Source organism: Vicugna pacos, chromosome 6 (assembly GCF_048564905.1).
Source record: "Vicugna pacos chromosome 6, VicPac4, whole genome shotgun sequence".
Lineage (NCBI taxonomy): Eukaryota > Metazoa > Chordata > Mammalia > Artiodactyla > Camelidae > Vicugna > Vicugna pacos.
The window spans coordinates 73,438,153-73,461,722 of NC_132992.1; the positions used below are offsets into that span (position 1 = coordinate 73,438,153).

The 23,570-nt window shown below is 40.8% G+C and overlaps 2 protein-coding genes, 1 long non-coding RNA gene and 1 other non-coding gene across 5 annotated transcripts in view; 2 read left to right on the plus strand and 2 right to left on the minus strand.

Moving 5' to 3' along the window:
• Positions 1-2,540, plus strand: part of SAMD15 (sterile alpha motif domain containing 15) — a 28,777-nt gene extending 26,237 nt beyond the window's left edge. The window contains exons 3-4 of the mRNA XM_072963490.1: positions 1,698-1,932; positions 2,352-2,540. Of these exons, the coding sequence (XP_072819591.1) occupies positions 1,698-1,730 (33 nt within the window). The 3' untranslated portion in view covers positions 1,731-1,932; positions 2,352-2,540. The remainder of the gene's footprint in view (positions 1-1,697; positions 1,933-2,351) is intronic.
• VIPAS39 (VPS33B interacting protein, apical-basolateral polarity regulator, spe-39 homolog) lies at positions 58-23,375 on the minus strand. Of its 2 annotated transcripts, XM_015240819.3 has the most exons (20): positions 23,240-23,375; positions 20,378-20,470; positions 19,640-19,742; positions 17,865-18,005; positions 16,740-16,778; positions 16,324-16,388; positions 15,538-15,594; positions 13,027-13,119; positions 12,472-12,505; positions 11,859-11,961; positions 10,272-10,299; positions 7,855-7,928; positions 6,012-6,087; positions 5,286-5,420; positions 4,618-4,659; positions 4,207-4,296; positions 3,033-3,119; positions 2,360-2,449; positions 1,834-1,938; positions 58-1,097 (listed from the first exon to the last, which is right to left on the minus strand). In XM_015240819.3, exons 2-20 carry the CDS (start codon positions 20,468-20,470, stop codon positions 1,077-1,079), a joined length of 1,476 nt encoding a protein of 491 aa, XP_015096305.1. In that variant the 5' UTR covers positions 23,240-23,375; the 3' UTR covers positions 58-1,076. The 2 variants fall into 2 exon arrangements, with proteins under 2 accessions (XP_015096305.1, XP_015096307.1); XM_015240821.3 differs by lacking the exon at positions 17,865-18,005.
• LOC140696976 (uncharacterized) lies at positions 7,877-13,693 on the plus strand. Its single transcript, XR_012073763.1, has 3 exons — positions 7,877-7,977; positions 11,903-11,968; positions 12,554-13,693. It is a non-coding gene; the product is annotated as an uncharacterized lncRNA (long non-coding RNA).
• Positions 15,231-15,305, minus strand: TRNAI-UAU (transfer RNA isoleucine (anticodon UAU)). Its single transcript has one exon. It is a non-coding gene; the product is annotated as a tRNA-Ile (tRNA).
• Positions 23,376-23,570: the final 195 nt, after the last annotated feature.

Here is a 23,570-nt window from a genome sequence, read left to right on the forward strand (position 1 = left end):
CCAAGAGACAGGGCAATTATTTCACTGTTCTGCACAAAACAACCGGGAGGGAAAGAGAAGGCACCAAGGAAGAAACAGCTTTATTAGGAGTCTAGGCATGTCTGGGAAACCCAGTTCAGTCACAAAGAAGAAAGGCTAATTTTGGTACAGGGCCGGAAACTGGCATTACAGAATATCCTCTCGAAGACCAACTGTGAAACTAAAACCTCCATCTTAATAGCCTTACAGAAATGCTGCTCAGTTTAGCCCTGGTGGAACTTCTGGAAGCTCCCAGTGAAATCATGAGATTTGTGCAGAAAGGGAGCACTCTCTCCAGCACTGCTGAATCAGAGCTCCATACAAGGTTAGGGGTCTGGGTGGGAGCAGCAGAGGAAAAGGTAAGGGGGATGTTCTCATCTCCCACACAAGGCTACCTTAGGGTGCAGGGAAAGAGGAACCACAGTTTCTGTACACAGGGTAGCCTGGGGCAGCAGAAGGACGCCAGATGAAGAAACACAATGTCTGGGCAATCTTTGTCATGACATGGAGAACTCCACACAGTCTGGTAGGGAGGGCACCTCACAGGTCCTGGCAACACTGGCAGCCCTTCCTGAGGCCCCCTGGGAGAGAGCCATGATGGTTCTGTTCTGACTTCCTTCAGAGCAGAAATGCTAGTGTCCAGCTCCAAGTCCAGGGTCATAATACACTGAGGGGAACGGAGGGGCCACCCTAAGACACTGGTACCTCTCAGTCTAGGAGAATTCTCTTCTGGAGTAGTCACTTTCCTCAGACCAAGAGAGATCTTGCCCAATATGGGCCCAATCTAGAAATTATTCCCACCTTCACACGAGCACCAGGTGGAGAGAATCTTTCTCGCGAGGAAAAGCTTTAGATTCTGGCCCTTAGATGATGGCTCTTGGACAGAAGATCAGTCTGAAGCTGTTGGTGTCCAGGTGCTGGTTTCTGTCCCCAAAGTAGCAGACACCGCCTACTGATGTTGGGCCCAAGTGATGAGATGCTGTAACTCTCCCAAAGCAGAGCGCTCTCTACTTTCACAGGCAGGAAAGGAAGAAAGGTTTCAGAGTAGCTGATGCCATTTAATTCTTCCATCGAATTTGCTGTGGAAACAACAAACAATGATCAGTTTTCACTGATTCCTACAGATACGTGGAGGGAATACAATAAAACAAGGCTCACAGCTAGGTAATGTAAGGAAAAGGATGGAGGAGGGAGGTTCAGAGATGGATTTATTCAGAGATGGATTAAACACTTACTCTGTATCTTACAAGCCTGATTTAGGGCATTTATTCTGATTCTGCCCTCCTCAAGACCAAGATTCACTAGCTTTATTTAGCTTTTGGCAGGTTCCAAAATATCTAACAGGGAGCTAAACTTCATGTTAACCAAAAGCTCAGCAATTTCATGCTATGAGAGATGAGTCAGCTGTGTTCCCCAAATAGCTCAAATTCACTTCAACCACTTCTTATTTCCAATAGGTAGGTCACATCCAGCCCCAGGAAGCTATACAGTTTGGATATTCTGAATCTGTAACATTTGTTCCTGTACTTTCAGTAGTTAGTCCCTCCTATCTCCTAGGTTTAACAGTCATCAGAGCACTATAATTAAGTCTCAGCCAAGGTCCCCAGATTACCCTTGTATCATCCCACATCTCAAGACTGATTGATTTCTACTGTCTAACCAGTACTTTTGACCTGCAGGCCCACATGAGATCCTTATCAAGAGCTCCATAGGCTCGGCTGACAGCAATCCCATCCAGGACTTGGGAGTTTATCCTCGATGCTCATTTGTGAGCTGCATACTGAGAGTGCTGAAGGGGTGAGCTGCAGTGCTCACCGAGCTGTTGAGAATGGCATCAATCTTCTCCTCCTCTGCCGAACCTTTATCCACCTTGCTCCTGTACGCAAGCAACTGCTGACGATCTTTCAGGTCCCGGTAAGTCTGCCATTGAAACAGACAACAATAAAAACCTCCCATCAGCCTGCTCTAGGAGGGCCTTCTTCCTTTTGTCACTCCCACTTTGAGCCAAGAGTCAAGGAAAAGCCGATAGGCTACAGTGGGATGACTGTGGGGTCAAGCACTCATAGAACTTCATGTCAGAGAGAAGTCTACAGAGCTTATGTGGATAGATTCAGTTGTATGAATTCTCCGAGTGCAACAAATTTATAAAAGCAGAGAGAAACCAGTCAGAGGGCTGGGAAAATCACACAGGAGCACTGGTCTCCAAACTAACTCCTAACAGATCATTCTGTCCATTGAGACAAGAAAGACATAAGTATCTCAGGATCAAGGCCCTGAGACTAATGTAATCCCCACTCTCCACTGAGGTCTAACTCAAGATTCTCATTTCTTAGGGACTCACATCAATGACGACATCATGACACTTGAACTTGGTGGCTAAGTTCAACTTTGTGTCCACATCTTCCACCAGATTGACATACTCCTGTAATATCTATGGGAAGAAGTACTTCTGATTAACAATTTCCAGATGCATAAAACCCAGAGCTCTGAAAGGTGGAATAAAATCCTGAAGAATGAAAAGAGTTCAGTACCTGCTGTCTACAATTCCCATCCTCAACCCCAGGACCAGTTCCATAATGGGAAATGAGGTGCACTCTCTGCAGTACTCCCGTGCTCCCCCAGGAAAGAAAGGAAGGGCCCATTCCTCCTTAGCCCAGAGCTAGATACCCATGCTAGCAACAGGTGTGCCCTGGATCTGACCCAGGGCTGTGCCCCTTGCTCCTTGATGTCCTTTCTCAGTGAGGTCTCCTTTTGTATCACTTGAACAGTATGTTAGTACTCCACCCGGGCTAACCATAGTAGCTGCTCCTCAGAGAGGGTAGCCTGGGATTACTCCTAAAGGGCCGAGGAGAATTTCCTTTCCTGACCTTTTCTATCTCAAGGTGCAGTACAGCCATTATACTGCCTTTCAGGTAAGACTACAGCAGGTCAGGTCTCCCACTGCTGACCAGTAAGAGCTTAAAAGTTAGGTCTCCAAGAGGATCTTGTACTCAACTCTCTTTAGGAGCCATTACCTGGACTGGGGCACTGTTCTTGTGCAAAATTTCCACAACCCGATGGAAGCCAATGGGTGCTCTCTTCTTGGTGTAGCCCAGCCAGTTCTGAAAAAGGAAGACAGGGCAGCCGTCAGTAGGCCAGATACATTCAACATACCCTGAGCTAGACTCCCTATGTTTTGTGGTCAGACTAGCATAACATGGTGGTGAGAATAGATGGGTGGGGAGAGAGCAATGAAGAGAGATGAGAGTTTCAGAAAAGTCAAGGAACTCTGGATGGTGGGAAAAAGTCAGAGGTATGAAATAAGTTCTTAGATCTATAGGTATGGATGCAGAAAAAAGTGTGAAATATGGCTAAATGAAATAATTAATTTATTTAACAATACTTGTAGTATGAACTTTTCTGGGTAGAAAAGTCCTATCCTTTACGTCTTTATATTTATATAAATGTTTATTTGGAAATTTATGAGGAAAAGTATGAAAAGCCACCCACAAAACTTTTCGGTGTTTGCCTTGAGGAAGGGACTGAGAAAGGAACAGGTGCAGATCACGGAAGAGAAACTTCATTCTTTACTCTCTATACTTTCATTTCGGCTTTGATTTTGACACAGGGATGTACTGCATTGGTAGTCTATGTAGCGAATTACATAACTAACAAAGGGGGAAGACAAAAAGTCCTCAAACCAAAATGGAAAAATGGATATTCAAATTGTAAACCAACAGAGATATGACAACCAAATGTAATGGAAAATCCTTGGCTGGACCCTGACAACAAACAAAAACAAAAACAAAGAAAAAAAACAGCTCGAAAGTGCTAATTTACATGTAGGATAATATTATTATATTACTGTTAAATTTCTTGCGAGTGATAATATTGTGGTTATAAATGAGATAAATGCTTAAGTAACTATGGGAGAAGTGTTGTGATATCTACAACTTACTTTCAAATGGTTCAGCAAAAGAAGAAAGCATATTTGCAATACGGCAAAAATGTTAACAAACTAGTGAAGTAGGGAAAAGACTATTAGTGTTCCTTTTACGATTCTTTCAGCTTTTCTATAGGTTTGAAACTCTGGAAAATAAAAAGTTTGAGGGAAAACATCAACCAGGAACTAGAACTTGCGACTTGGCATGGGATGACAAGATGGTATCTCCAAGGCGTCAGCAGCATGCACAGTCCCAGGGCACCCACCTTTGTGGTAAAGAGGGCATCGACATCATGCCAGGCCCGAAGCTTGGCGCGAGCAGCCAGGGCTGTCAGCACATACTGTTTGTCTGGGATCTAGAAAGCGGAGGCCAAGGGAAATTAAAGGGAAGTAGAAATGCATCAGGGGAGGTGCTTGAGAATTCTGGAAAAGATAGGCAAAAATATCCCCGGGGGTTGATTCTGCCCCTCTAAAATCCATAAACCTCTCTGGTTCCCAAGCCCCAGCACTGCCACAGGCCGTTCAGTAAAGACTTTCTTCACCTCCCATAAGCTCATTCTTCTCTCCCTTAAACTTTGAATGTCAAGGGACTTACTGTGCAGGGTTACAAAGCAACATCCACTCCAGGTAGGTACCCTGATACTACTTTTACCAAACACTGCCCAATTTATATCTACCTTAAACGTCTTCTTCAGGTTGACCGGACTGCTGAATGTCCCCTAGGATTAAAGCGAAGGAGGAATTTTAGTGTTAGTGACTTTCTCAAATACCTCCAATCTCTCATTTTCTTTTCCAATACCTAGACACTCTGCATTTCACTCTAACCTTTAAACCCAGAAATTAATTTAAGCGAAAAGCTCCATCAGGTCTAACTGGATATCATCACAACCCAGCTTAAAAGGATTGGATTAATAACTATGGTGTATTTCCCAGTTTTATGCTAATCCTATGATCATTATGATCACGTCAGCCCATGAGCCTTAAATTCACAACTCTTCAAAAAATTTTGTTAAAGTACACATGAATACCGAACACCCCGCTGCTCTGCTCTGTGAGAACCCATGTGACATATGACCTCTGAGCAGAGACTGCTGTGGGACCAGCACTGGCAAGGCACAATGTGCTATGTGGGCAGATCAGCTCACTGGAAGCGACACAAGCCCCAACAAACCTCTCTCCCTCCTGGTTCACCTCTGCTGAGAGCCAGGACAGCTTCCAGGTGGACTGCTGAGAACTGTGCACACACCCACTGTTTATTAATAGAGTACATCAGAATACTGCCTTTGAACTATGCTCCTCCTGTGCAGTGAGTGTGTGGGGTCTTTCTTTCACATTTTGCCTATACCTCAGCCTCCGTGTAATGGTAGAAGCAGGAGTAGAAAAGCGTCGTCACTAACGGCATGTTGAGGATGGAAGCTTTGCGGGGGTGCTTCCGGAAGATCTCAGTCTGTCCTGCTGATTCCAGATGTCGATCATTTGCCTGTGATGCAGTGAGCCAAGTGGGGAAAAAAAAAAAAAGAACAATGTCCACGGAATAGAGGCAGGAGAGAAGCCTTTAATAATACAGCTTTGCAAGGGGGTGGGAGTGGGTATAGCTCAGTGGTAGAGCAGCTGCTTAGCATGCACAGCGTCCTGGGTTCACTCTCCAGTACCTCCATTAAATTAACAAACAAAGAAATAAATCTAATTACCCCCTCCCCCACCAAAAATATAGCAGTTCTGTTTCCTACCCTAGGAAAGAGGCAAAGAAGAGAGAAAGAAACATATTGCCTAGGATAGGCCAGGGGAGCCTAAAATCCATAGATCCAAGTTGGATGAAGACCAAAGAAGCAGGAATGAAATGGGAGTTCTGGGACAAAGGGGAAATACTTCCAGGTTAACAGTGAGTGATAAGAGAAAGGATGCCTGAGGACAACGGAGGGAAGGCTACTATGAAGAGAGAGAAAAGGAAACGCCCTTAGAAAACGTAACAGGAAATGACATATGTGGGCAGAGCAGAGGTCTATCCCAGATGCTGAATGGTAGTGAGCACTGGCACTGAAGCAGGAAGTCTGGCAATAAGGAGTTTAACCTCGATAATGATCTGACGTTCCAGGAGCGTGTAATGGTCTTGGATGTGTGCAGAATCTTCTGCTGAAAATGGCAAACTGGGAGAAGGCCAGAAGGTTAGTACATGATTCTCCAAATAGGAGATAACCCCAACTAAACCAAATCATCACTGTAAGCATCAGAGGCTCATGGGCTGCACAAACCTGATCTCAATTCACCTTTAGAGCATCCCTAGAAAGACAGAGGGAGAGAAAGCAGAAAATAGGGTAGACCTTTGGCTGGGAGTTTTGTCAACTTCAAAGCGATCCAGAAAGTCCACAAAATATATACAGTCACTAGTGGTTGTGCTGAGGAATGAAGTAGAATCCCCTCAGTACGAGGGTTGTAATGTTTGATGAATGAGTCACTTAGCTAGTGAGTGAGCCTAGTCAACTGTCCATCATCCACTTCCCAGAGAAGCACAGTGGTTCCTGTCATTGCTTAATGTTAATCCTTTACTCTCTTTATGGGGCACGTCCATTTGTTAACCTTTTTAAACACAGAGTTATAAGGTAAAATTAAATTACAAAGCATGGTGGCATGTTTGTAGACAGGTAAAGATCTCAAAGCTCTACACAAATGTCAAGGATCCCATTCTCAACACTATATTTTTACACATGAAGAAGTTGAGGGACAAACAGTGTCTTGCCTAAAAGGTATATGGTAAGTCAGTAGGTAAGCCAGGAATGGAAGCCAGATTTTAAACTCCCAGTTCACAGATCTTCATTTAAAAAGTGCTACCTTATTCTCCTACTTCACTCACTCCAGGAAGAATTCTAAAATTCAATTACACTATCCCAGGTAAGTGTGAGCCCCAGCCAATTTTTAGAGGAGATAAAGGGAGACAGCAAAAGGTTCCAGGTACGTCACTCTTCAAACTTTGCTCTTTGTTTACCAGAGCCCATACAACGTAGCTCAGTAGCTGGTAACATTAAAATTAAGGATTGCATTGACAATTCTAAATGTGAAACCTGGAAATGTCACATGAGGAATGACTAAAATAACTATTACCACTGAAACTGAAGTAAAGTCTATTGGGTTAACTCCATACCTGTCCTGAAATATACAGGGAAGCAAGTTTCAGCTCAATATTAGGAAGCACTTTTCAACACTGAAGGTTGTCTGACAGTAAAATAAGTTACTTCCAAGAGTAGTGTGTACCCATCACTGGAAGAATAATATGTGAGGCTGGTTTTTACAGGGACTTAAATTCTAGATGAGAGCTGGGCTCAATCAGTGGTTCTTGGACTGTGGGGTTTCTAGAACAGTAACACTGAAAATGATACATAAAGTAAAATGTTACTGACCTTTAATTTTAATACATAAGGTCATACAAAAAGATTACAACTTATTTTTCTACCAAACAAGGCAGGGGGAAGGAAAAATGTTCCAAAATAAAAGTCAGTCTTTCAAATTAAATAAATTTAGCTTTAGAAAAAAACTCTCGGAGGGGGAGGGTATAGATCAGTGGTTGAGTGCAGGCTTAGCATGCACGAGGTCCTGAGTTCAATCTCCACTACCTCCATTAAAAAAATAAGTAAGTAACCCTAATTACCTACTCTGCCCCAAAAATAAATAAACTATTTAAAAAATAAATAAACGAAGTGGGGGGAAAAGAAAAAAACTCTGTACATTATTTTTCTCAATTTACCACCAGTCAGTGAAAACTCCTTGGGGGACTCTAGGAACCACTGAATGGAACTATCTTTTTAATGACATTTACATGATCCATTGTTAGCTTTTCTCTTCAACTATTTATCCATTCCATCCTTTTTTAGTCTCTGTGAAAGAGTATTTATACTTAAAAACATTTCTCCCCCGCTTACCCAATGCAGGTCTTAAGAAATTCTTTCCGTTTATCAGGGTCCTGAATGTTCAAGTGCTCTCGATAATGGGACAGCTGCAAAAAACAAGAGAAAGGCTTTGAGCTGCTACTTCTCCTTAAAAAGGTGAGGTAGGTCTGTAAGTAGATTTTTCATGCTTAAAAACTAAATTCTTCATTGTCAGAGATTCCTCTGGGAGTAGATGGGGGGAAGAGGGCAAGGAGTCATTCAAAATTATTATCCATAACGGCAATATCCAATATAGTACCCACTAGCCACATTTGGTTGTCTATATTTAAATTTAGTTAAACTAAAAATGCAGGTCCTTAGTTGAATTAGTCACTTTTTAAGTGCTCGATAGCTGCATGTGGCTAGCAGCTGTCACATCAGACAGCACAGACACAGAATACTGCCGTCACTGTAGGCCCTCTCCTGGACAGTGCTGACCTATAATGAAGCACCAAGTGGACAGAGCACCAAGCTTTTTTCTGAAGTTTGGCTTTGGCTTCAGTATTCAACCAAAACCAGATTTTGCTTCAGCCTTAGCCTTTGAAAGGCCCAAGAATGGAATGACGACTTCAACATTAGCCTTGGCATCCTTGCCCTCATACGTGATCAACGGTAGCCTGATCCTGCAAATACCTAACAATTAACAATGTAGGTAACATGAATAGGGAGTGGCATGCTGATTCACTGCTGATAGCTAAATACAGCATTCACATGCAAAGACTACAGGTTCTACCTGCAACTCTAAAAGAAAAATTCCTTAGATGCTTTCTATTCTGAAATTCTAAGAAATGAGCTGAAGTTTAAATGTCTATTTGTTATTACAAAGATTAAATGAAGCAATAATGAATGATTGTGAAAGCTGCAATTTTAGATACAATCATTAAAAAAAAGTAGACAGTGGGGAGGGTATAGCTCAGTGGTAGAGCACATGCTTAGCATGCAGGAGGTCCTGGGTTCAATCCCCAGCACCTCCATTATAAATACATACATACATACATACATACATAACGCCCTCCCCCAAAAAAACAGTTAATACGAATATTAAGAGAATTAAATGACTTTAGGAAGAACAGTATATCCTTTTAGAAACAACAGATGTGTATAAAAATGTAAATAAGGATGTAAAACAGAATAACAAATTATATCATAATCTAATCTATGAAATATTTGTTATATAATCATTCCTAATATTAAAGGAAATAACCTTTAAAAGCTACAGTTAATTTTTATTATTCAATTCCATTTTGGCCTTATGTCTTTCAAGAGAAAGTCTTAGGAAATCTTCATACTCTATAAGAATAAACTAAAAGCAGACTAACAGCGTTGCCAATTTCAAAGTTTACAAGGTTGAGAGACTTCAAATTTATATACAACAGCATGCATGATAAATCATATTCAATTCAAACATAACAGAGAATTTAAAGAAAATAAGAAAGTTTTCGGTAAAAATGAATCACCCTAAATGCATTAACTTCAACTAATCAAACTTACAACTTTTTAGAATGCTGTATGAAGAAAATCCCTTATAGTTTTGAATTCATGGAGATTAAAAATGTAAACAAAAAGCTTTTCAAGATGATTAGTACAGACTCCTAATTATTTTGAATAGATTAAGGTTTTTGAGATTTTCCCACGCCTTGAACATTAGTAAAAGTTCCTTTACAAAATGTTAATGAAAAACATCTTCCTGAATTATATTCTTCTGTGCAAAGAAGGTTAACAACATTATCAAGTGTGCCAGCTGGGATGTGAGCATCAGTGTTACCACCACCATGTGGTACAGCAACTAAAGCAACAATTCTGACTTTGATGGCACCGAGAAATTCTTACCCCTGCATTATAATGTCCAACTTTTTAAATGGATCACTGATGTTTTAATAATACAATTACTTTTTTAGTAAAATTTCAGATTTATTCCTATACTCCAGGAGTTTCTTCTATAATGGTGAAAATCTGCCCCAAATCAATTTTAACACTTAGTCATTGAGCTTTCAGCCAAAATGCGCACTGAGTGCACCAGCAGCTCGACTTGTCTTCCTTCTTGACCTCTACCTGGTTTCTTACCCGTCTTTGCTTTCAATGTTGTCTTTAGTATTCGAAGCTAAAACCCCAAAGCTCCTACAAACCAGGAATTGAAAGCAACTAAAGATAAATTCCAAATTGACCAGGCCAGTTTTCATTTGGTTAATTTGAGAAAAAATGTATTTCTCAGCCCAACTGAAAGAGCATAAAAAGAAATAAAACAGTACATCGTTTTGATTAAGTTTTCAGGCTTCCCAGATGCCTCTCTTCTGGATATAATCAATACCAAAGGAAAGGAAACACTCAATCAACTTGGGATCTCAGAGGCTGGGTTTTGGCTTAAGACTTTTGTTAAAGAGGCCCCCAACTGAAACAAAGGCCACACTTACCGCAAGCTCTTCTGTTCTATCTAGGAACCTGGGAAGAAGCAGAAGGGAGCAGGGCATTTTTATCTATTGATGCGTGGCAGTAGCACCTCACAAAATAGGATGACTGCTCTAGAAGAAACACAATTCAAACTCATTGCCTCCATACACAAAATAAGCCCTTCTCTTCCTAAACTTTCCACCACCAGCAGTCCCTTGAGAACATCTGGAGGATCAGGTATCAGCATCCCCCCGATTTCTCTAGCTGAGTGAAAAGCAAGGACAAGAAGACATTGCAGGGCACTAAGAACTCTGTAATGTTAACAGGTCTGACAGAAAGGCTCAGCGCCTCCACCAAACCTCAGCCCACACCAATCTTCTAGGATTTTTTTAAAAGATGAAAACACTCTGTCAGTACAATCTTAGAAACAGACTGTCTATATTGTCCTCTGTTGTTTTCATGTACATCGTACAGTGTGTTTTGTCTTTCCCAAAAGGTGGTATGGCCTTGGAGAACAAAGACTTTTGTCTTCTGATTCCTTCTTACCCTGAATGGAAGTAACATCACTAGTTTGGTATAGAGGCAGTATATAATAAAGCCTTGCTGATTGGGAGGGAGGGAGGGAGGAAGGGGAGGGAGGGAGGAAAAAAGGAAGGAAGGGAGGGTGGGGTGGGGGGAACAGCCTGCCTCAATGAACATGTCTTCTACAAATTCCTAGCTAACCATCAGTAATCTTGACACTGACTGACCAGGTGACTTGCTTTCTCCACCTTAGTCTTTGAGGCAGGTCATCACTGTGCTGGGTCACTGGGTAAATGGAGTTACCTTGAGCCACATGTCAGCCTAAACAGAGGTTCCAACCCCTTCCCTGACATTGAAGAAAGGACATAATAGACATACATTTTAATCTAAGGGTAGGAAATAGTCCCTGCTGATTGAAATGATGTAGGGAAGGAAAACATGGTAGAAGACAGTCACCCCTCCTCCCCAGCCCCCACCACCACCTCCGGCCCCCAGCGGATATGCCTACCTTTTGCCTTTCTACCTATCAGAACCCTACCGAGTCTCAACTCCTACCCACTTCCATAAGGCTCTCCTCAGATATCCTGACAGAAAATTATATTTACTTCTGTTCTTCCACTGTACTCACTGGCATCACTGGGGATCAAGTAATTAAAGATTCCTTCATTTTAGGTCTTTTGTAAGAAAATACTTAATAAATATTAATACTACAGACCAGACATTATGTCTAATGCTTACACACAGAAACTCTTAATCTTCATAATGACCCTGTGGGGCAGGTATCATCATCTTCATTTTACAGATGTGGCAACTGATGCTTGGAGAGATTGGGTAACTTGCTCAAGGTCACTCTATCAACTAATTCAATGCAGGGGCTTGACTTCAGAGTCTGGTTCTTAGCCACCTGCTACATGTCACTATGTCATAGGCTGTGGTGCATTACTAGCTATCCCATCACGTTTCAGTATCTTGTCTAGTAAGTGTTTCCAGAAAAAAAGAATAGTGTCTTCTCTTTCTTTGTATTATTGCCCAGAGTGCTTTGAACAAAGTACTTAATACACTTCATAGACCAGATGATCGGTTCTTACCTAAAGAGGTCTAAAAGCAGCTTTTGATCCCCAATTTCCTTAAGGAAGTGAATGAGATGTCTCAGGGCAACCTGTCGCACCTCCAGCTCTCGGAAGAGGATCTCTGCCAGGTAGGAAGAAGAAGTTAGATGGGGAAAGTTTAAACCTACTACTCAATAGGAAACTGGTCTCCCCACTCACACGTTTCAAACATTATCTCTTCAAAGTCCACCAGAAGCTTGGAATGTTTTTTTTATGGTGCCCATTCTTATGGCTCAATCCACCAGCAACACACTCCATGGTCCAGGACAACACTTAGCCTTCAAATTAGCTTTCAGTCCTCACCAACCCAAACAGCAGACACTCAGCATACACTCTTGACTTCCTCAAACCAACACAGCCATCCATCTGTCCAATATATGGAGGGGGCTTTGTAGTTCCTGTAGTTATCACCCTAAGGGATGAACAACTGCTCACAAAGTTGTGATGTGTACTCAGGAGTCTCAGGCCACCCCAGCCATCTCTAAAGTAGACTTGATGCTGGTGAACTCCTATATGAAAGCCACAATGCCATTCTCCCTTCAAATATAGCAGACATCTTACTAACTGAAGATTTCCCTCAAACCATGCTCACCTTTGCTCAGGGTCTTCTTCAGAAAGATCAGAACCTAGAGGAAAACAAAACAAAGAATGAATTATCTTACGTAATCTTCCAGATGCAAAGCCCTGCCTGAGCACCTGATATCTACAAATGAGGTCAGCAACCCATAGGAATTTTTGCAGATCCAGACACAGATTTCTCTAAGTGATGGGAGGACAAGTCATGGACATCTGGACTGAGCTGTGTTTTGGGAGTCCACATACCTGTGCCTATACTGGTGATTCCATGTACCCACTACTACAATCCCTCTGGGAGAGACTGCTCTCACATCCCTTCTTCCTCAGATTGTTTTTTAAAACACAGCGTAGCCAACCTACTGTTTCTGGGTTATAATCAAGAGTGCCGCACACAATGCGTGTCCTGCCTTGTGCTGAGCCTTGGAACACAATGAGAATCCTCCACTTTGAGAGGAAATCCAGGGTCTTTACTTGACATTTAACCTAAAATGTTCAAGTCCATCCAGACTGGACTTCCAAAAACTAATGAAAACAATAATTAAACAAAGAACAAATAAAACCCACAACTCACTGCAGTAATGACATTTCCGTCATGCATGCTCACTGCTTCTTCTAGGAGCTGTAGCTTGTCCTGTAAGGAGCGGAATCTTTCCAGTGAGCAGACCTGGCAGAATAAGAACGGAATTAGTGTGCAAGGAAAAAGATCATTTCCTATATTCCTTTGTTACTAGATACTGAAGAATAGGCAAGAATGAACAGAAATGTCCCCAGGGAGAGCCTCTTTATTTTTACACTATAGTCCCCAGCATTCTATGAGCCAGGAGGTTCCCACCACACCCTCCCTAGTTCAATCTGATGCCCTGGAAGATGCTAATGTCCTGATGAAGTCGTGCCAAAGTCAACGGGTAGAGAGGTCACTTGTTTTCTTTTTAATGAGGTATAATTTACATACAATAAAATGTATCCTATTTAAGCATACAGTTCAGTGAGTTTTGACAAGTATATAATTCCATGTACCTACTACTACAATCAAGATACAGAACATTTTCATCACCCCAAAAAGTTTCTTTGTCCCCTGTGATGTCAATACCCTCTCCCATCCCCTAACAACCACTCATCTGTTTTCAGTCACTAAAAGTTTGCCTCTTCTAGAATTTCAGAAAAACAGAATCATACAATACGTACTCTTATATCTGGCTTCTTATATCACTCAAAATAAAGTTTCTGAGATGATTCTGTGTTGTGGTGAGTATTAGTTGTTTGTTCCTATTCAATGGTGAGTGGTTTTCTACTACATGGACATACCACAATCTATCCATTTACCTACTGATGGATATCTGGGTTATTTCCACTTTGGGAGCTATAATAAATAAAGTAGCTATGAACATCTGTCTAAGTCTTTATATGGACACATGTTTTCAATACTCCTGGACTGTAAATGTCTAGGAGTGAAATTCAATGTATGTTTAATTTGGTAAGAAACTGCCAGACTACTTTTCAAAATACTTTTACTATTTCACCTTCCTGCTTGCAATATATGAGAGTTCCAGTTCCTCTATATCCTCCCACTGCTTGATATGATCAGTATTTTTAAATTTGGCCATTATAGTGGCTGTATAGTGGTATCTCAGTTTTCTTTCACATTTTCTTGATAACTGATGATGTTAAGCATCTTTTCAAGTGCTTATTGGCATTCATGTATTTTTTTGTGATATAAATGGTCAAATCTTGAGCCAATTAAAAAATTTTATTTGTTTATTTTGGGGGAGTTACTAGGTTTATTTATTTATTTTAATGGAGGTACTGGGGATCAAACCCAGGATCTCACGCTTAGCATGAACTTACTCTACCACTGAGCTTTGAGACAATTTTTTAATTGAATTGTTTTATCTTCCTACTATTGAAGATAACTCATTACTTTTTATATACGTATTCTGGATAAAATCATTTACAACATATGTATTCTATAAATATTTTCTCCCAGCTATGGTCTTTTCATGTTTTCAACAGTGTTTCCAAAGAACAAAACTTTTTCATTTTGGTGAAGTTCATTTTATCAATTTTTTTCTTTTTTGTTTCCTGTTTTTTGTGTCCTTAGGTAATTAGTCTTTGCCTAACCCAAGAGCACAAAGATTCTCACCTAAATTTTCTTCTAGTTTTATAGTTTTAGCACTTATTTTATATCTAGGTCTATGATCCATTTTGATCCCTTAATTATTATGATGTCAGTTCTCCCAAAATTGATCTATAGATTCAGTGCAATCCCAATCAAAATCCCAGCAGCTCTTCTGAAGACACAGATAAGCTGATACTAAAGTCTACATGAAAATACATAGGGTCTAGAATAGTCAGAATAATTTTGGAAGAGAAGAATAAAGTTGAAGAACTTATACTACCTGATTTCAAGATTTACCACAAAGCTATAATAATCAAGGTCTTAATAATGGCATAAGGTTAGACAAATCGATGAATTAGAATAGAGTCAAAAAATGAACCTACACCTACATGGTCAATTCATTTTTGACAAAGGCACCAAAGAAATCCGATGGGGAAAGGAAAGTCTTTTCACCAACAGTGCTGGAACAAATGGAGAACTATATGGAAAAGAAATGAACCTCAATCTTGACCTCACACCATATACAAAAGTTAACTCACAATGTATCACAGACCTAAACATTAAAGATCACTCTCACACTTTTTCAAAAAATTATTTTATTTATTTGTATTGTTTTGGGGGGAGGTAATTAGGTTTGTTTGTTTGTTTGTTTATTTTAATGGAGGTACTGGCGATTGAACCCAGGACCTTGTGTATGATAAGTACACACACTCTACCACTGAGCTATACCCTCCCCCCATTCTCACTCTTAAAAGCACTACTTTTTCCTCTCATTCATCATTCTTTTCCCAATTCCCCATTAAAGTAATAGTAAACCTTGGAGAATCAGAAATTCTGCAGCTGACCTGCAGTCTTAGTGGACTGATTTTCCTCCTGGAAACCATTTAACAAATAGAACTGAAGAGTAAGGCCAAGCTGCCCAGCTTCCAAAAAACCCCACAAGAATTCTCTCCCTAGTGGCCTTACCTTGCCCTTCCGGAGGCGTCGCACTGTGTCACTGGGGCTCCAATCATTGCTGTAATCCTGAAATATTAGTAGCATATGAATCCCAGGAAGTTAAGGGTCAGAATTATCAGTGTGCCAGCTCCACCTCAAACTCACAGTCTTGGTCACTACAGGGGAAATATTTTGTGGAAGGAAATGGATGGGGGGAAAAAAAAAAGAACTGGGATGATCTTGTTCTGAATTTTGGACGGAACTAGAACAGAGACAATACAAGCAGGAGGAGTTGGATCAAAGAGGGAATGGACTAACTGCCAAAACCAGCAACCTTACGAATAAGTGGTTAAGGATTTCAACCCCTATATGCAATTAGTCACATCTGGGGACTCTAATTAATGTCTTTGCCAACAGAAGGAAAGAAAAAGACATGTTCCTTTTTTGGACCTTATGACATAGTTTCTTCCTTTTGAACCAATTTGCTTTTTTATGTACTTCATGGGGATTTTAGCTCCACCAAGCCTCCAGACCACAGTGATGATCAAAAGTTTCAAAGTACAACCTAAAAAAGGCAGCATAATGGGTAAGTAAAGTATTCCAGGACTGAACCATAAAATAGAGATTATGAGTCCTAGTTCTACCATTTAACTAGCTGTGAGACCCCAGGCAAGCTCTAATGTTTAGAAATCTACTTTTTGTATCTATAAAAGGGGTTTAAAATAAGATCTGCTCAAAAAGTTTGGAAAATTAAGCAAGACATGTCAAAGCACGCAAGACTGTGAAAGTGTTATACCAGTGTAAGATGTAACTCACCCTATATTCCCCCTTGGGTCTCCCCAGCTCTGGAGCATAGCTCTTGGCAGGTGTGTCCGACAGAGCTGAGAAAGAACAGGCAACTGGTTCAGAAGGACACCTTCTTCCTGCCATTCCTTTCCTCTACTGTTTCCTTCTCAGATACATTTTTTTTTAACTTTGGGCTCCCAAGGCATCTTTATGGCTCTAAGTAGACCCCAGTTTTTTCCCAAAGACAGCATCCCCAGAAGTTACCCCTTGCCCCCATAGCCAGAACGATCTTGACGTCTTTATTCAGCATCAGAAAACTTCTCTAATAATAATTGTAGGTTCAGAAGCAATTTCATCTTCTCATCCAATTATCACTTGTCTCCAAGACTGTATCCCAGGTCAGTAACATTTCCCACAGTAATCAAGAGAAAAGGGTCAATGCCTACCATCAGAGAGGGACTGGAAACTTCCAGGTCTAGTTCTCCCTGAAGGTAAAGAATATATAAGGTCAACAGTTCAAGTCAGAGCCATTCAGACTTGGTTAAGGATGCAGTGCATATAGAAACTTTTCATGCAATATGGAAACTTAAGGCTTAAAAAAGCTTTTATTCAATTTCAGAAATTTAAGGTGCCATGAAAAAAAAAAAGGCATGGAGGAACATTTAAAAATTTGTAGTAAAATATCCATAACATAAACTTTACCATTTTTAAGTATACAGTTCAGTGGCACAGAGTACATTCACATCGTACAGTCATCACTACTATCCATCTCCAGATCTTTCTCACCATCCCAAACTAAGGCTTCGTACCCATTAAACGGTAACTCCTATTCCTCCTTACCCCCATCCCCTAGTGACCACTATTCTACTTTCTAACTCTATGAACCTGACTATTCTAGGTATGTTATAGAAATGGAGTCATATAGTATTTGTCCTTGTACCTGGCTTACTTCAGTTAGTCCTCAAGGTTCATTCATGTTGCAGCTTGTATCAGAATTTCCATCCTTTTTAAGGCTGAATAATATTTCATTACACATACATGCCACATTTGCTTATCCATTCATCAATGGACATTTAGGTTGTTTCCAAATTTTGGCTACTCTGAGTAGTGCTATTATGAACACTGGTGTATAAATACCTGTGAAAGTCCCTGCTTTGCATTCTTTTTGGTATACATCTAGAAGTGGATTGCTGGATCATATGGTAATTCTATGTTTAATTTTTTGAGGAACTGTCAAACTGTCTTCCATAGTCACTGTACCATTTTACATTCCCTCCAGCAGTGCACAAGGATTCCCAACAGAAATGCACAGGAGTAGGGAGGAACCTTGACCTAGGCAAATTTCTTTAGTACCTGTCACAGGGTTAATGTCAATTTTGTTCAAGATGTTCTAGAAACCCAATCCAACCCTTCTGGATTTCCTTCATTTCTCTCCTTAATCCCCAACTGCCAGCTCCAAAGATAATTCTTTATCCATCAATAATCTTTTTCTTACAGAGTATGAAAATTATAGCCTCAGTGGTTTTTTGAAAAAAAGAGGACTCCCTGTCCCTTTAACCATCACCCTTTACCTCTAAAAAAGCTGCTCAGGGAGTAGGTAGAAGCAGGTTTAGGTAGCTGTGCATAGGAGAAGCTGTTTCGGCTCTTTAACTGTTCACGCTCATGGTTTGACCCACTATTACCAGCAGTCTCTTTGATGGACCATGAGATACCTGCAAGGTAGTAAGAACTAAATCAGTCATTCTCATCCAAAACAATGCCGTGACACCAGCATTCCAATCAACTCTAAAAGCTTTTCATCAGAGACCTTGGTCCTTTATCTACATGGACTTCAAAAATTGGGGCAGGGAGAAAGGAGAGAGTCAAATTGACTAATCAACAAAAAAAAGGGGCAAAGGAAATGAATAAATAGAAAAGGAAATACAAGTGGCTATTAAACATATGAAAAGATGTTCAACCTCACTCTCATTTATTTATTTATTTATTTTGGTAGAGGGAGGTAATTAGATTTATTTATTTTTTTTTTTTAGAAGAGGTACTGGAGATTGAAACCAGGACCTTATGCATGCTAAGCATGCAGTCTACCACTTGAGCTATACCTTCCCCCTCAACCTCACTCTTAATAAGAGCATTACACAAATTAAAAGTACACTGAGATACCACTGAGCCCGTGTAAGATAGGCAAAGATCCAGAAGTTCGATAATACCCTGTGTTGCCAAGGCTGTGGGGAAATAGGAACACTCTGACATTGCTGGTGGGAGTGAAAAGTGGTGCAGCCCCGGTGGGGCAATTTGGCAATATCTAACCAATACAGACACAAATGCCCTCTGCCAGTAATTCCACTCTAGGAATTGATCTTTCATATACTCTAACATGAGCAGAATACAAGGTTATTGACATCAATACAAACAGCAAAAGATCAAAAACACTCTGAAGTTCATCAACAGTAGACTGGTTAAATAAATTATGATAAAGCCGTACAATGTACACTATACTGCAATTAAAAAAAAAAGGGAGAGACAGCATGAGAAAGCTCTTTAGGTACTGATATGGAAAAAAACCTCTGAGCTATATTGTCAAGTAAAAAGAGCAGGGTATAAAGTATTCTACCATTGGTGTAAAAAAAGGGGGTAAGAATATATATTCCTATAAGCATTTCCAAATGTGAAAAGAATCTTTAGATGAATACAGAGGAAGCAAACAACTGCAACTGTTTTGGGGAAGGGTGAGGTCTGAGAACTGAGTAGACGCATGACAGTGTGGGAGGGAAACTTTTCACTGTATGCCTTAAATACTTTTTAATTTTTAAATCATGTGACGGTATTTCCTATTAAAAAAAAAAAAACAACCTTTAGAAACACGCTCAAAAATCAGATGGGCTCCACAAAGGTGTTAAGCAGTTATTATATAACAGCAAGGCAGCAAGACTCGGTGGCTAAGGAAGTCAGTTCTGCCAGCCAGTTATAAGCACTTAAGTCAGCAGTTCCCAAAAAAAAGTTCATATCAGAAGCACCTGCAGTGCTTACTACATATTGTGACTGCCCTCCCCTGCGCCAACCCCACCACCATCCCCAGGACCTACTGAAGCAGAGTCTCTGCAGTGAAGCCTAGAAATCTAATTTTAACAAGCCCCCCAGATAAGTCTGAAATAGCCAGCCAAGCATTAGCCCTAGGATAGCAGACTGTATGAAAACTACTGCTGTATTTTCCCAAGTATCTTCTACATTAAATTTCCAGGTATGAAAATAGTATAACCTCATTTCCTTTCCTAGCAAGTATTGAGGAGCCTTTGCTAGTGATAAGAACCCTGAATATCAATCCCCTCCTAGGGCCTCTTCTACTTACTTCCCACAGGTTCCCCACTCCAGCTGACCCTCTCCAGGTCGTCATCATCATCATCATCCACGAAGTCTCGAAGGCTATTCACTGCTCGCTTGGATTCCTTTAACTGCAAACAGACAGAGGCAGAGCACTCAGGCAATCACCACTTCCCACTTGGCTCTCTGACAGCCAAGAAGGCTGAGCAATCGGGACTGGAAGATGGCCAACATTTTCACCTTCTGCAGTCAGAAGCCTCACTTGCTAGAGATTTGCCAAGAAAATAAACTGCTTTTTAGCCAACAATGGAGTTCAATGGCAAAAGTTTAGGAGGAATCGAAGCCACTTTTGACCCCAAATCATACGCCTAGCATTGACTTGCTTTGTAAACTTGAGTGAGTTTATCCATCCCTCTGAAAATGAATCTGTTTCCCCATTTATAAAATAGACACAATAAAGATAAAACTCCCAATCCAGCCCAGCCTTCAAAAATAATAAATTATCACATGATAAAAGACTTAAGAGTTCTTAAAAAAAAAACTGAAAGAAATGAATCATCTCAAGAATATAAAGAAGGGCAGAGTTGGTTTTTACAATCCCTCTCTTTCTGAAGGTTCTTCTCCCATGAAGATTTTTCTAAAGATCAGACCAAAAACACTTCTGAGTCTAACAGACATGGTCAAAAGTGAAGATGTCGAGGATATGAGGGGAAGGGTGCCCTATGGAAGAGGGTGCAACCTTCAGCAACTGTTCATGGAAACCTACCTGTGAGAGCTCATCATCTTCATCATCAAAGGTGAAAGCCTTGAACTTGGAGCTATTCCAGTACTCCTCCTCATCACCCTTTGTGCGATTCATCTGGAGTGAGGGGAAGACAGATGTATGTCCCATTTTGGATTCCCTCTGAAAGAGCTCCAAAAGCTTCAGGTTCCTAGACTACAAATTCCCCCCTACCCCAGTAATCAGGGATGTATGAAAGTATTTGGTAAAGCAAATACTGAACATGCCATACAAAATCAGATCCCTGGGTCTCCAGCCAATCAAATCACACCTTTGATCCTCTAACTACCCACAAGTAGTCACTCATTCCTAGAGCAGCTACTTTGTTCACAGCACTCTCTCAGGTACTATAAGGGAAGGTTAAGTGCAAAACATAATCTCCCTCTGAAGGACCCTACAACAGACCTGGAGTATTCAGCATAGGTATGCATAAAGGTAAGAGTACAAGGCAGGCAAGAGTTTAAAGAACGCATCACAAACCTTGCTGAATATACAAGATCAAAAAATTAAAGCATGAACAAAGTAGATAATAATTGCATTCGTGTACTCAACATGTATCTATTGAGTGCCATCTCTGAGGCATTGTTCTAGGCTCTGGGAATACTACAGTAAACAAAACTGACAGATACCTTGCCCTCATGTGTGCTTGTTAAAAGCCTGAAAGCAAGCAAGCAATTAAAAGAAGCTGAATTATCTTGCTGTATCTTCAAATAATGGTAAATTTATTTTAAAGTATTGGCCAAAATTGGGGAAATGAGAGAATGGCCAAAAAGGAAGTATATAAAGAATTAGTCAAAACACCGTAAGTTTCTCTCATAACTACTCTAAAATTAGAATTCACCCTAAAAAAAGTTTTACCTTACAAACTAAACTATCAATGCCAACTGGATTAGAGTGAAAACTTATTTACATCAAGATCTAGGTACCAAAAACTTCCACAGCACCAAAAATAACTCCAAAGACTACAGAGGGTCAAATTCTAAAGGTGCAATTTGCTTTTTCTTTGATTTTGATAGCATCCTTCTCAACAGAAGCTTAAAAAACATTCATCATGGCAGCCCCATTGAGGTTCCCAATGGTCCTTAAAATACTCTGCTCTCACTTACTGATTCTGTTTTCAGGGGATCTAGGGACGGTAAAGTTAGGATGAGAATTTTCTACTATCCGATCCCTTTCCATGGCAGACATCACTAATTGATTTCTACTGAACCCACGTGTGGCTTTAAAATCCTTTTGTATATTTAATTCCAGGAAGTCAAAACCAAATTGCAAAGCTTGAAGACACAATGAAATTACCCCTTATATTAGTACAAGAATAGGCTTTATAGTCAGGCAGACTTGATTTCAGATCTTGGCTTCTCCAATTTTGGGCAAACTGGATAAATAATTTTATTTCGAAGCCTTGGAGAAAATGATATCCTACCTCACAGGGCTGCAGTGAAGAATAAATAGAACTCAAGAAACACATAACAAAGTGCCTAGCAGAAGGTAAGTACTAAATGTTAGTTCCTTTTAGTATAGGATATATTCTGCCATCTTTCTGTCTCATCTTCCTCATCCATAAAATGGGCATAACAATGGAAGCCTACCACTGTAAGACTGTTGTATAAGTACATGTAAAGTACTTACTGCCTGACATAAAATTAATGCTCAGTATTAACTTTTATTATTATGTCAATTGGTATCTTGGAAAAGGCTAGAAAGAAAGTATTTCCAAGCAAGCCCAAAGTTGAAAGAGAACTAGTTTGATACAAAAATTCTGAGTAGTCATCACAAACACTAGAAGTGTGCATAGAGCATGTAAATGTCTCTGGCACAGGTGCCAGTTAATAAAGCACTTTGTAATCCTCAGAACAACCCTATAAAGTAGGCCTGGCATATTCCATTTTACTGATGAGGGAAATAAAGTACAAAAGATTAAGTATCACAGCCATCTTGCTAACTGCTCCTATAATCCAGGTTTTCTGTCTCCTGGATCATTTCCACTCTGACTTTCATGGTCCTTCTATCACTCTAGGGAAAATGAGGGCAGGTTATTACTCTACTACAGTAAATAAGTATTCATAAATATCTACAGATTGGCATAGAATGTGCCTAACAAACCCAATAATGCACCAGAGGACTTACGGAATCTTTTTAAACCATGCAATAGCAAGTGGACACTTGACATCAATATGTACTAGTACCGCCAAGTTAAAACGTATATTTACTTAGCATGTAAAAAGATGATTTAATAGTTCTAGAATTTATAAAGCAACCAGGTAAAATTTTAAGAATGACTGAGAAAGGTGCTTCAACATGATTTAAAATACTTCAAAGGCTTATCCTTGTCACCTGTTTACTGAGAGCCCACAACATAGGATAGTAGATCCGAGGGGAGAACAGGAACATGACAAAAGAAGGAAAACGACTCAGCCAAAAAATATCCACAACCAACACGCTCCCTGCCTAAAGACACCTCAGCATCCAGCTACTGAGAAGTCATATTCAGATTCATTTATCATCTCCCGCGCCAGGCCTACACAGGTGAGGTTACGAACTGAGACATGGAAATGTGGGTTAAACTAGGAAGACTCTGTGGGCGAACGTCCAAGAAGCAGGGATCTACTGCAGGGGCCAGAGCCCCGCGGAACCCTCGGAGAGTAAATACTCATTCAAAATCAGATGTCGGGGCTCACACGCAGCCCCAACCACGAGCGTACACCCGCTCCCAGACCAGGGGTCGCTGCGACTGGAAGAGAGGCCTGAGGTCAAGGGACGCCTCAGAGAATAAGAGGGAAAGGATATGGATGCGGAGAAGCCGGACTCAGTTACATACGTGGCCCAAGGGGTTTGGGACACCCTCACCTCTTCCACACCGAGCCCTCCCTTTCAGGTCAGCGCCAGACTCTTCCGCCGCTGGACCAGCTTTTCTAGACAGGATATGCGGCATAGAAAACGGGCGGAAGGGGATAGTCGCGGGTGGGGATGGTGGGTACCGTGGATCAAGAAAGAGGCCGCAGAGCATGCTGGAATCTGTAGTTCCTTCCGCCTCGGCCATAAGGCGCAGTTCGGACGGGACACGGAGGCCTTTGAACTACAATTCCCAGAACTCACAGCGCACCGTGCCTAGGTTGTTTCCTCTACTTTTAGCTCGACCTTTCGTGGTTATCCAGCGGGTCACTCAACAAGACTACAA

Bases quoted from the DNA above. Each gene is read 5' to 3' on its own strand.
- VIPAS39 (XM_015240819.3), bottom strand. From the start codon at position 20,470: ATGAATCGCACAAAGGGTGATGAGGAGGAGTACTGGAATAGCTCCAAG. The intron at 19,743-20,377 runs GTAGGTTTCCAT...GTCTGTTTGCAG, and splicing joins AAGATGATGAGCTCTCACAG to TTAAAGGAATCCAAGCGAGC. The intron at 5,421-6,011 runs GTTAAACTCCTT...ACTGCATCACAG, and splicing joins AACGTCAGATCATTATCGAG to GCAAATGATCGACATCTGGA.